Source organism: Ictidomys tridecemlineatus, chromosome 11, assembly GCF_052094955.1.
Source record: "Ictidomys tridecemlineatus isolate mIctTri1 chromosome 11, mIctTri1.hap1, whole genome shotgun sequence".
Lineage (NCBI taxonomy): Eukaryota > Metazoa > Chordata > Mammalia > Rodentia > Sciuridae > Ictidomys > Ictidomys tridecemlineatus.
In genome coordinates this window covers 99,529,960-99,542,645 of record NC_135487.1, presented here as the reverse complement: position 1 = coordinate 99,542,645, position 12,686 = coordinate 99,529,960, and the positions used below count along the sequence as shown (strand labels likewise).

The window sequence follows — 12,686 nt, the reverse complement described above, 5'->3', positions numbered from 1 at the left end:
TCCTCTCCCCCTCAATAATAACAAATGAATGGCACAGTAGGCCTAACCTGTTCGAAATTTTTAAAAATAGACAATTTTTATGTAAACTTTTAGATAAACTAATGTATTTTCATGACTATAAAAGACTCTTTATATCTTTAGCTAAAGGAAGACACAAGAAGCTACTGCCAAAATCTAGAGATAGAAAGGAAAGAGGTAGTGGCTATTTCTTTCTTGATCTAAATGCAAAAAAAAAAAAAAAAAAAAAAAAAAACAACTTTGAATTAAAAAAATGACATATCACTAGATTTTCCTAGATAGCCAAAAGTAAAACAGTTTATACTCACTTAATCTACCTCTATCTATACATGGTAGAGAATTTTGTGATGCTTTCTGAAATTTTGCTTGGGTGAAGTTATCTCCCTGTATATTCTTTCCTACTACTTTCTACATGACATGGAACAAGATCATACCATAGCTATTCTCACACTGACATTTCAATTGCCTTCTCACAATTTTCAGGAAAAGCCAAAGAAAATTACAAAACCAAAAGTTGAAATTAGAGAGCCTAGTGAGGAGGAGGAGGAAGTGGTAGTAACTATTGAAAAGCCACCTGCAGCGGAGCCCACATACACAACATGGAAGAGGGCCAGGATATTCCCCATGATCTTTAAGAAAGTTAGAGGACTAGCTGATAAAAGAGGCGTCGTTGACCTTGAGGGTGAAGAGTGGCCAAGACGCATGGAGGAAGAGGATAAAGATTATCTGAAACTAACTCTAGACCAAGATGAAGCAACAGAAAGCACCGTAGAATCAGAGGAGGAATCCTCCAGCGATTAAACTGAGTACAGTGAAGAAGAATCTGAGTTCAGTGAATCCGAGACCACAGAAGAAGAATCTGAGTCTGAGACGCCCTCTGAGGAGGAGGAGAGTTCCACTGAAGAATCAGAAGAATCCGAATCCTCAGAGTCAGAAGGAGAAAAAGCTAGAAGAAACATTGTGCTTGCAAGAAGGAAGCCTGTCGTGGAGGAAGTCAAGGAAATCAAAGGTAGAAGAGAGGAGCCACCCAAAGAGCAAGAAGAACTCACTGTAGAAGAGGAGGAGGAACACCTCGGAGGAGAAAGTGACCTGGCCCCTGGGGAAGAATCTGCAGACCTTGACGCTCAGGATGTCACTGAGGAGGGCAGTGCAGAATCAGCTTCTGTGGAAGGAGGCATAGAGAGTGAAGGGGAATCAGAAGTAGGCAGTAGTAGTAGTAGTAGCAGTAGTAGTAGTGAAAGTCAGTCCGGAGGTCCCTGGGGCTCTCAGGTGCCAGCCTATGACAGAAGCAAAAAGGCAAACTGAAGGAAGTCTCCAGGAGCAAACTCTGAAGGTTACAACACAGCCCTTTAGAAGAGAGAACAGTAGGTGAGACTTTTGCAGTAATGAGTGCTCTTGCGTGCAATGCCTTCTGTGTGTTCTCTGAAATGACTCTTTAAGGGCACTTAATTGACCAGGATTTTGATCTGAATTAAGATCAGAAGCTTGCCAGAGAAGTGATACATGATATCCAAAGAAATTGGTATATTACACTATAGTAGATTAAAACCCACTAATATTTCCTGTACTAGTAAATAGGAACACATGTAATTAGCTAGTCAATGCTTACTATTTTTCAGCAGGATTTTTATTATGCAATATGGCATTATGTGTTTTCAGTGACACCTCTCTGTTGGAATGAATTTTATATAGAGATAAGAATAGATTGATACATAATCTGTTGGAATGGATCAAATAGCTACATGGAGAGATGGTTTGTAACTGCCACTTTCAAATGTTAGAAGTTAAATAAGATAACATATGAAAAATCGAATGTTAACATCATTATTCTGAACTGGATTGTTTAAAACCATATTGTAGGAGTCATAATATTGTTTTATCTGAGCAAGTAAACATAATAATTTTGAAATAGACTGACTCAGTGCCAAGCATTGATAGTTCACCTAGTCCAAAAATGTAATAAGGCTTCTTTGAGAAAATGATATAGACCAGTTCAACCTTTGCCCTTTGCCCTTTCTAATGTTAATTGGAAAGAGACAAATAATTGGTGAAAATTTCCATTGTGTTTCCGTTGCTTGCCAAAGGAAAGTTTAGAATAATTGGCTTTCAGTTTTATGTACTATTGAATAATTTGTGTACTAATACTAAATAAATTATGTAATCTGGGAATATATTTTCTAAGTTAACAAAGATCTGAATGGAATGACCCAGAAAACCAGGACATTTCAAGTGAATGAATGCATTAAACATACAAAATTTTGGCTAACGGCATTGAATAAATTAGCAGGCATTGAATAAATTAGCAACTTTGGATTTAAAAACCATTTTTCAAATATGGGGAATAGAAACTTTAACATGAATGGAATAATCTACTGCTGTTCAATGCTTCCAATTTAACTTTCCTGAATAGTAAGGCAACTACAAAAAATGGATTAGTTCCTAAGTTAAATATAAATAATACAGTTTTCTTTTCATGTAGAATAGTAATTTGATCTAAGAGCATGTGTTTCCTGGAATGTCTGCTTCCTAGCTCAGCAACACTTTATTCAAATGTATCATGTTGTGAAGCCAATCAAGCATTTGTGAAACTAAACTGAGGTGAATAAAGAGTTGCTTCCTTGTACCCCTCTTGACTTATTTACATTTGATAACTTTCTACATAACACTTTTTAAAGTTTCACAGGCATTGTGTTCTTTGTCTCTTTCACTCCTTTGATAATGACTAACACTTTTTTTTTTCCTTTTATTTTGTCAGTGGGCAAGAAAGAGAATGATCAAGTTAGTTGTTGATCGAGAATATGAAACTAGTTCAACTGGAGAAGACAGTGCTCCGGAATGTCAGAGAAACCGTCTTCACAATGCTAAGATCCACAGTAATATCAATGGCAATATATATATTGCACAGAATGGTTCTGTGGTGAGAACCCGCCGTGTCTGCCTCACTGATAATTTGAAAGTTACCTCCCCTGTCCTTCAGGGGAGGCACTTTAAGAAATTAGAGAAGTTGGCAGTGACACACGAGGAGAGTGTACCTCTGAACACATTGTCCAGGGGGCCATTTTCTACTGAGAAAATGAACAAAAACCAACGCTGGTTACCTTTGCCCCTTGCCCTGTGGTAACTGAAAGTAGAGCAGCAAAGTCATTGGGGAACAGGCTGAAAAGCCCAGTGGAACAGGAGTCCAAGGTTGACAATAAAAACATCAAGGAGACTTTGGAATTCCATAGTGACCACACACAGTCAGATGATGAAGAGCTTTGGATGGGTCCCTGGAACAACCTCCATATACCAATGACAAAACTGTGACTGATTTTTTAAAAGTTATTTTAATTTTTACTTCAGTTTTTAATGAACTATGCTTTTTATTGTCACTGAGAAAACAATGTATGGGATTTACATCATGCACAAAAGCTAAAACTTTGAACAATATGCTTTAAAATTAAAAAAAATACAGATTTGCACTCACATTTGTATCAATTAATTGTTTTTCCCAGAAAATCTTTTTGGACAGAATCGATTCACTAAAAACACATCATTCAAACATTTAGCTATTTTGTTGGCTTTTGAATTATTTTTCATTTTAATAAACACATAATTTACTAAGAATCATATTTTGTTAATTAACACAAATTGTGCTTCATTTCTAACTTCACAACACATTTTTCAGTACATATAATTTTATTTTCTATAGGCAAATGGGGAAAATATTAGAGGATTTTTATAGGTAACAGGTTTGTACAATTGTTGTCTATATTATCCCGTTTTTATTTTTTAAATGAAAGTAGTAAAGGTGAAAATCACCTGTAAATTATTCTGAATCATGGGTTTACTTTTATTATTATCCATTTTAAAGTTTTACAGATTTTTACACACACACACACACACAGACACACACACATATACAACTTTGAAGAAACATGGAACACTTCAGGTCATGTCTTTTTTAAGAAATTTAATTTACAATTTTACTTGGTTTCCCCTAAAAATACATTATCCATATTATACTTTGTAGATCATTTGGTTTACCTACTGGAAATTAAATAATTGGAGCAACAAAACAGTCTCTCACCCTCAGTAAAAGCTTACTGAGAAGTGGCAAAGGTCAAATAGGCAATATTGCATCTAGAACCACAATTTCAGTGTGGAAGTCATGGTAAGGCCAGAAAAGTCTCACATTAATGTCACTGGACATGAATATTTTATGAACCCAGCAGAAAAGAATTTGGCAGAGTCGCAAATTTATATAATATGTGAAGTGCCTACAAAGGCTATAAATCCATAACTTCAAATGCATTATTATATTTAACTTTTCCCAGCTCTGGTTTATTTATAGACTATTTTGATGCACATATTTATGTGCCTGTAGTTCAGAGCCAGAAAATTATTGCCTGGGCATTTTTTTAAATTAAGGAACAGTTGTTCATTTTTCACCACTGAACAAAGCACAGAGTTTTACCATTAATAGAAATTACAATAAATTATTCTTTTAGAAAAACTTGCCTTGTGTGTTGCATACCCTCCAGATGTAGAAAGATGAAATAATATAGTTTAAGAGAATTCAGAATTCTATTGACTATGACTTAGTATGATAGAGATATAGCTCACCTCAAATTTTGCACAGATTTCATTTACATTACTTCATGCATGCTTAGTGTATGGTTGAAGGATTGAATAATGCATTATTATTTATACCCCTCTTACATTTTTTCACACTTTAAAATACAATTTCCTTATTTCCAAAGTGTATTACATAAATGTGCCAACATATTTTACTAGTATGCTTTCATTTCAGATTTTCAAAAGTATTTGAAGACAAATACAATAATATCTCATTTATCTAATTTAATTGGAAATCAATGCATTTTTACACCCTTGTTAGAAAAACTATAAACATTAATAGAAGCTTGTTAGAAATATAGAATCATGCCCCCACCCCAGGCCTCTCAAACAAGAATCCACATTTTCACAAGATCCTAAGGTGATTTGAATGCACATTGAATTTTGTGAACCAATGATCTGTACTATTGAACTCCAGGACTTTCTTGTTCAGTCACCAAAACAATTGTTTTTACTATAAAATAGTTTATGTAGAAGTTAGATTAAGCATATCTTGTCTCCCTATGAGCCCAATCAGATTACTGAATATAACTTAGTATTTTTTGTTTTCTGTTCCAAGGTCATCTCAACCAGTATTCCAAATATTCTCTCCATATAGCTTTACATATTTTTTTTCCTTCAAATTTTGGCTATAAAATTTAACTTGTTGCTATTCCTTTCTCAACAATTTTCTTCTAGTTGCAATTTCTAATATACTGGTGGGAGAGATTGTGTTTTATTCTTGTTTACTGTTATTTAAAAATTTATTAAGTCTGATGTAGGGATAAGGTATGTAGATTTGGGCAAAAGCTGTGTGATTCTCAGAAGCATTCTTTGATCACTGTTGGAATCTGGACATTGTTCTGGAAATATGATGTTGGCAGAAGACTAATATCCTGACAAATGAGATGCCATTGTATTTTCTGGCATACTTTTTACAAGGAAATAGGCAAATATTATAAGCTATTTAATCATAAATATTTCAGCACTTTTGAAATGATCGTTTTAGTAAAATTGATCATGAAGTTAATCTATACCTTACTGGAGATAGTGCAAAAATAAGCAGTATCTACACAGATCAACCAAATAAAATATTTGGTCAGTATATTTTGGGGAAAGGATGGAAGGCAGCGAAATTAATACTAACTAAATAAATCTGGACCATTTGGATAGTTACTTTTATAAAACTCTCACTATTTTATAAATCCTTGACTCAGGATTAAAATTGTGGAACACAGGGGAAATTATCAAGTATGTTTAATCTTAAGAATACTTCATATAAATGACCTTTCTATGTAAATATTTATAAGGAAATTTATGGTTATTTTTCCTAGAAGGGCATAGGAATTCATTTTAGTTTTAATCAGCCCAGCTTTCAATAATGCAAAAGAAATAGCAGATCATCACTGATGAGAGTAGACTGATATAAGAACAATATTGCTAAAACCATTGATTTCAGGAGGTCTTATGGGCATTAAAGAATAGGTGAGGAAGAAGGAGTATATCTGATCAAAGTGACACAGTTATTTGTCACACAATAACCATCAAGTATATTTGTTGACCTTGTTTCTAGACTTATCTTTTCTATTAATTAATATCCCTGACAGCTGTCATAGAATTGCAACTATAGGTTGGCCAAAAGCATCTTTGTTGAATACATGAAAAAAGTTTCCCTTGAATTTTATGTTATATATTGCTCATGTTATTAAACCAAATTGTAACAGGGATGTTAAAACATGTTACTTACCATAAGTAGGTTCTTCCAGATGGTCATGGTAGTTACTATTAAAGAACTGTTAATGACATTTATGTATTATAGAGTCAGAAATAATTGACTATTGATTCTTGAAGGAAGATACTTTTTTTCTGTTATTTCATAATTCTTGCTTTTTCTCTTGTTCTTCTTCATTCAACGTCTGCACTTTATACCATAAGTGGGTCTTATATACCACTTCAATTAACTAGTAAAATAGGCAGAAAGTGCTAATAATCTATTCTCAGGGCAGATGCCTATAGGTGCCTGCAAATAACACAGCGATAAGGCTGAGGGATAGGTTCAAAATAGTATTGAGGACCTCTATTTTTATTGATAGTTTCTCCCTATTTTCAAATGATATGTGAATTTGTTTTACCTTTTAATTGTGTTTTTTCATTAATTGGCCTTGATCTTTATAATCACAATCTTTTGTTTTGGATTGGTACTTTTTTTCATTATAACTGATTTTAAGTTTATGGTAAGTTAAGTACATGTATGAAAGAATTGAACATTGTCTATAGTTTGAAAAATTATTAGCCTACCCACTGCTTCCTCAATTTCTTTATCTAAACACCGGTTCTTCCTTAACAAATATTATGCTATTACATAAAGAACATGGATTAGAAAGTTTAAGTTAAAAATGCATTACACAATGTTTCTAAAATAAATTTGCATTTGAAAAAAATGATTCCTCATTATTGTGTCAGATGGATAAAATCAGTAAACATTGTTTTGTGTATCAGTTTCACAATAAAAAGAAAACCCTTCTCTGTATATTCTTACCTTATGATGTTTAGAAGTATATTTTAAAGCTCCTAACTATTCTATTCTTTTTCCATTTCACTCATGTACTTAAGCCACCAAGTTCTAGAAAGAGTGAGAATGTGCTTTCTAACACACTATTTATCCATAGAAACATTTTATAATCAAGTAAACACTGCATACATTCAGTCAATTATGTTCACAGAAATTCTAAGTGAGAGCATAACTGTATTAAGAAGGTGATGAAGATATATATATATATATATATCTGTCTGAAATGTGAGCTCCCTTACTGGATACATGCAGCTCTATTTTCCCAATACTGTTAATGACACAACAATTTCAATTGTCTTTTAAAATAAATAATCTTAAATCATTTTAAACAAAGAGAATTTTTGCCATTTTACCGTTTTGTTCTACCTATTGTAGAACAGAATTTTATTTACCTATATATTTCCAATGCCAGCACACCTCCTTGAATAAATTTAACAAAAATATTTTATTAAATAGAGTGACTGAGTTCTCACCCTACCATTTTGTAATATGTCCTATTGTGTCAACCATTTTAACATTCATCTCATTGGAAAATGGCAATATAGACATCTCCAAGGCAAAGAAATAAAACAGATATTTAATCTAAGCATGTATTTGCTGGCTCTTTGATGGTATATAAAAAGAAAAGGTTATAAATTTACCGTGAATTATCTTTCACAGATTTGCCCACATTTTTATATTTTACCTAAATGGCTAATGTAGATTTCATTAACCAATTCACATAATAGATAATTTAAGTTATAAGAAAATATTATTTTTCTTCTATGGGACTAATAAAGTTATATGCCTTTAAAGAGAAATAAAAGGAACCTATAGTTTTTTCCTCCTCCTCCCTCTCCTCCCTCTCTTCTACCTTCTCCCCCTTCCCCATTCCCCTTCCCCTTGCCCTCCTCCTCCTCCTCCTCCTCCTCCTCCTCCTCCTCCTCCTCCTCCTCCTCCTTCATTATGCCTCTGATCAATTTTAAATAAGAAAAGCACTGCTAAAAAGCACTGTGAGAAGGTAGGCTACAAGGAGGACTGTTTGGGGACTTTGTATCTGTGATCCAGCAGAATGCTTTGACACCTGTCATCAGATATGACACATTTCAACTTAAACACCTTAAATATATCTTTAAAGTTGTGGTGGTGCGTGCCTGTACTGCCAGCTGCTCAGGAGGATGAAGGAGGAGGATTGTAAGTTCAAATATAGTCACAGCAACTTAGTAAAGCCCTATGCAAAGTAGTGATGCTGTATCTCTCAAAATAAAAAGGGCTTGGATATGGCTCAGTGGTTTAGGCACCCCTGGGTTCAGTCCCTGGAACTGAAAAATAATGGTGATGATGATGATGATGATGATGATGATGATGATAATGTACCAAGTTAACAAAGATTTTTTTTTTGAGGTTTGGTATGAAAGAGACAAGATATTTATCAAACTTTAGCCAATGTTGAGCTGTTCTTTCTCCCTAATTGCAACAGCATCATTTGCATAAATGAGCCCATTCAGAAGTTTTGGAAATATCAAATCTTCATGACTCTTTTTGACTTTAACCCATTTACTTTTTATTCCCTTTAAGATTTCTTTGCCTTGCCATATCCTACAAGAAATTCAGAATTCTCTAATCTTACAAAAATAGCAGTTATAGTATAATGAGGGTAGAAAAAAGGATAATTTTGGCAGGCTTAAATGAATGATAAAAACCAAAGTCTACATACATTTACATTACTTTAGTAATATATTAAATTCATGAATATAATAGAGCATCAATCTCAAAATATTGTTTTTACATACAATAGTTACATATTTTATTCATAATGTAAATACTAACATATTTTATTCATACTATTCCCACATAAGATAGTGCTTTGTTTTCAGAGGTATATATACATTTACATATATAAATTAATATAAAATTAAGACAGGTTTTAATTTTTTGAGTTAGAAGAACCTAAAATTATATATTCCAGGTGCCATAAAAGTATGACTTGTAAAAGTAAGATAAGCATACTAAGTGCCTTTTTAAATTATTTTAAAGATTTACTTATACCAATACATGTAATGGGATATAATTCTCATAAGTTACCTGGTGAGTAATAAGTGTAGACTAGAAATGAGTATCTAAATAGGATCATTCAGTTAATACCATATTCTTGCTAAGAATTTTGACGAGGGCTGAAATATTCAGGGCTGAAATAATTTGGGTTCTGAGTCATCACTAGGTCATTATTCATTCCTTTCCTAATGTTTGTAACTGTAGTGAAAACTTGAGAATAAATCTTAGCTTTATAATTCCTTTGTTTCTAGATTACACTGTTGAGATTTCAAACTCTGTTTCAATTTTCATAACTACAAAAATTAGTTTTAATATAAGTGTCCTAAAACTTTTCTTAGCAGAAACTGAAATGATGAACATAGTATTCCTTTGAAACAATTAAGATTTCCATGTGCAACTGTTTTAGCCAAGTCAGTGCCATTTCCTGTCTGTGTTATTTATTTGTAACCCATTACAAAACAAGAATGCTACTAAAATACATAGTCCACAGGAGGAGAAATTAGGTTAAAAGAGTGTGATGAAAGAGAAATGAAGATGGGAGAAGAGTAAACAGAGGGCTTAGATTAGCACCCAGACTTATGTATACATCCTTCCATACATTAGTTATTTAGGACACAAATAAAGCTCTGATCTCTCTTCTGTCAGATCAAAAAATGAAATAGGATTGGGTCCAACATTCATAGAGTAAATAAAGTTAAAAAAGCAATTACTTAAGAGAATTTAACTTTGTATATTGCCAAGATCTGAGAGAATTTTTTCCTGAGTCACATTAAAAAAGCACACTATACACTATGGAGTATTACGCAGCACTAAAAAATGACAAAATCATGGAATTTGCAGGGAAATGGATGGCATTAGAGCAGATTATGCTCAGTGAAGCTATCCAATCCCTAAAAAACAAATACCAAATGTCTTCTTTGATATAATGAGAGCAACTAAGAATAGAGTAGGGAGGAAGAGCAGGAAGAAAAGATTGACATTAAACAGAGGCACGAGATGGGAGGGAAAGAGAGAGAAAAGGGGAATTTCATGGAAATGGAAAGAGACCCTCGTTGTTATAAAAAACTACATAAAAAAAGGTTGTGAGGGGAATTGGAAGAAAAATAAGGAGAGAAATGAATTACAGTAGATGGGATAGAAAGAGAAGATGGGGGGGAGGGGGATAGTAGAGGATAGGAAAGGTAGCAGAATACATCAGTCACTAGTATGGCATTATGTAAAAATGTGAATGTGTAACCTATGTGATTCTGCAATCTGTATTTGGGGTAAAAATGGGAGTTCATAACTCACTTGAAACTATTGTTCGAAGTATGATATGTCAAGAGCTTTGTAATGTTGTGAACAACCAATAAAAAAGCACACTATATGATACATTGTAGTCATTAAAATTATTCCTTTGGGGCTGGGGATGTGGCTCAAGCGGTAGCGCGCTCACCTGGCATGCGTGCGGCCCGGGTTCGATCCTCAGCACCACATACCAACAAAGATGTTGTGTCCGCCGAGAACTAAAAAATAAATATTAAAAAAATTCTCTCTCTCTCCCCCTTTCTCTCACTGTCTCTCATTCTCTCTTTAAAAAAAAATTATTCCTTTGCTTCTCAATTTATTCTTGCAGAGCTTGCAAACATCAGCCTTTCCTCCAGAAGATCTTCAAGTGTTGAAGTTGGTGACTGTCACTCTATTATTATCACCTTCTACAGTGACTGCTAGAAGGGTAGATTGCCAGAATATTTCCAACTTTCAGTAGCATTCTTTCTTGCCAATAGATTTATATTAATCCTACTTTAATTAAATCATTAATCAACAACCAAGTTGTAAAGGTCTGCAATTTTCACAGCTCTATACTGTGAGGTTTGTTGATGATGGAGTACAAAGCACAAACTTAATTCTTCAGAATACATATTTGATTGGGGTGTTTTCCCCGCTTGAAATTCTAGGTACTAGGAAACATTTTTCAGTTCAATAAAACAGTTTCCTATAAGATAGGTAAAAAGTTGAAAAACATGACATCATCTTAAATGCTTGCCTAATGCTTTACCTAGCATACTAATGTTTTATATTCATGTCTGAATAACAACAGATAGTTCTCCAAAAAAAAAAAAGAAAAAGGGAAAAGAAAAGAAAATGATGTGCTATGTTTGTATATTTGTATGATATAACATTGTGGTCAATTTCAAGTAAATGGCTTAACAACCATCTTCCAAAACTTTAAAATTTAGTAACTGAATCTCACAAGCCAGTGTGAACTCACTGTTTGTGTGAAATTATTAATAGAACCCGCTTTTATTTCCCCCCAAAAAAGTGCAGCAGAAATTAATCTGTAAGTCAAGAAAGTCTTTATAGAGTGACAGATGACTGAAGGATAATAGTCAGTGGTCAAAAAGACAAGATTTTTCGAATAATTAGGGAAGAGGAGAGGCCAAGAGGAGTCCCCAGGTGAAGATGCCAGTCAAGTAAAAAGTAACTTTGTGTAAAGGCCATAAATGTAAGAGAATTAAATTATGTTCTAAAAATTGCTCATATTGTAATTTCACATTTTCATAAAATGCAGTAAAGTCAGGAAATAGAAATATAGGTCTAATGTTAGGCAAGAACTCAATCATGAATCTATTTCTGTAGATTAGACCGTGACTATATCATATATACAGCCTGGGCAATCACTTTAAAAATCTGAATAGGAGAGATCACTTAGGAGATTTTATATGTAAAATGGAAGAGAGAATTCATAAGAAAAAGGTTATAAGCAACACAGGGGAGAAAACATAAGAAGGCATAGATTCTAACTTTTCAAACTTCAGTGTACTAATGAATATACTACTGGGCCTTTCTTTTGTTAAAGTCAGAGAACACTTCTCAATGTTATTCACTGAATTTATTTATTTTTTCCTGTTTGAATTAGCAACATTATCCTTGGTCTTTTTTCTCTATTTCATTTCTCATCACACTCTGGACTTATACAGTCTTCTCAGACCCTCTCATTCATTTTAATACCTTAATAACAAAGGATGTTAGGATGTTGAATAATATTTTTAACATATTAAACTAATGAACCATTTATACATAATTCACATTTTTTTTGTCATTCCACCTTACCAACTAACAGAAAGAAGTTCAGCCTTGTGATTAAACTTCAATTTAAGCTTGATCACATGGGCCCAAATCCTGGCTGTGCCACTACTAGCTAAACCTTTTATATGTGAGGATAATAATAGTATTTATCTTGTGGTTTGTTGTGAGGATTAAATTAGATCATTTCTGTTAAGTGTTTAGAGCCATCCTGCATATTATGCACACTACATAAATGAAATAAAAGGAAGTGTGTAGAGGGAAAAATCATTTTAAGAAGGATAAACTAACCAGGTACATTTATGCACAACTGTAATCTCACTGGCTCGAGAGGCTCACAGGAGGATCACAAGTTCAAAGCCAACCTCAGTAATGGCGAGGTGCTAAGCAACTCAGTGAG

At 33.5% G+C, this 12,686-nt stretch overlaps 1 protein-coding gene across 1 annotated transcript in view; it reads left to right on the top strand.

Moving 5' to 3' along the window:
* The window catches only part of LOC120885679 (protocadherin-15-like), a 189,507-nt gene extending 188,136 nt beyond the window's left edge, over positions 1–1,371 (top strand). Inside the window, 1 exon segment of the mRNA XM_078027797.1 lies at positions 502–1,371. Coding sequence (XP_077883923.1) covers positions 502–1,371 — 870 coding nt within the window.
* The last annotated feature ends 11,315 nt before the right edge of the window (positions 1,372–12,686 follow it).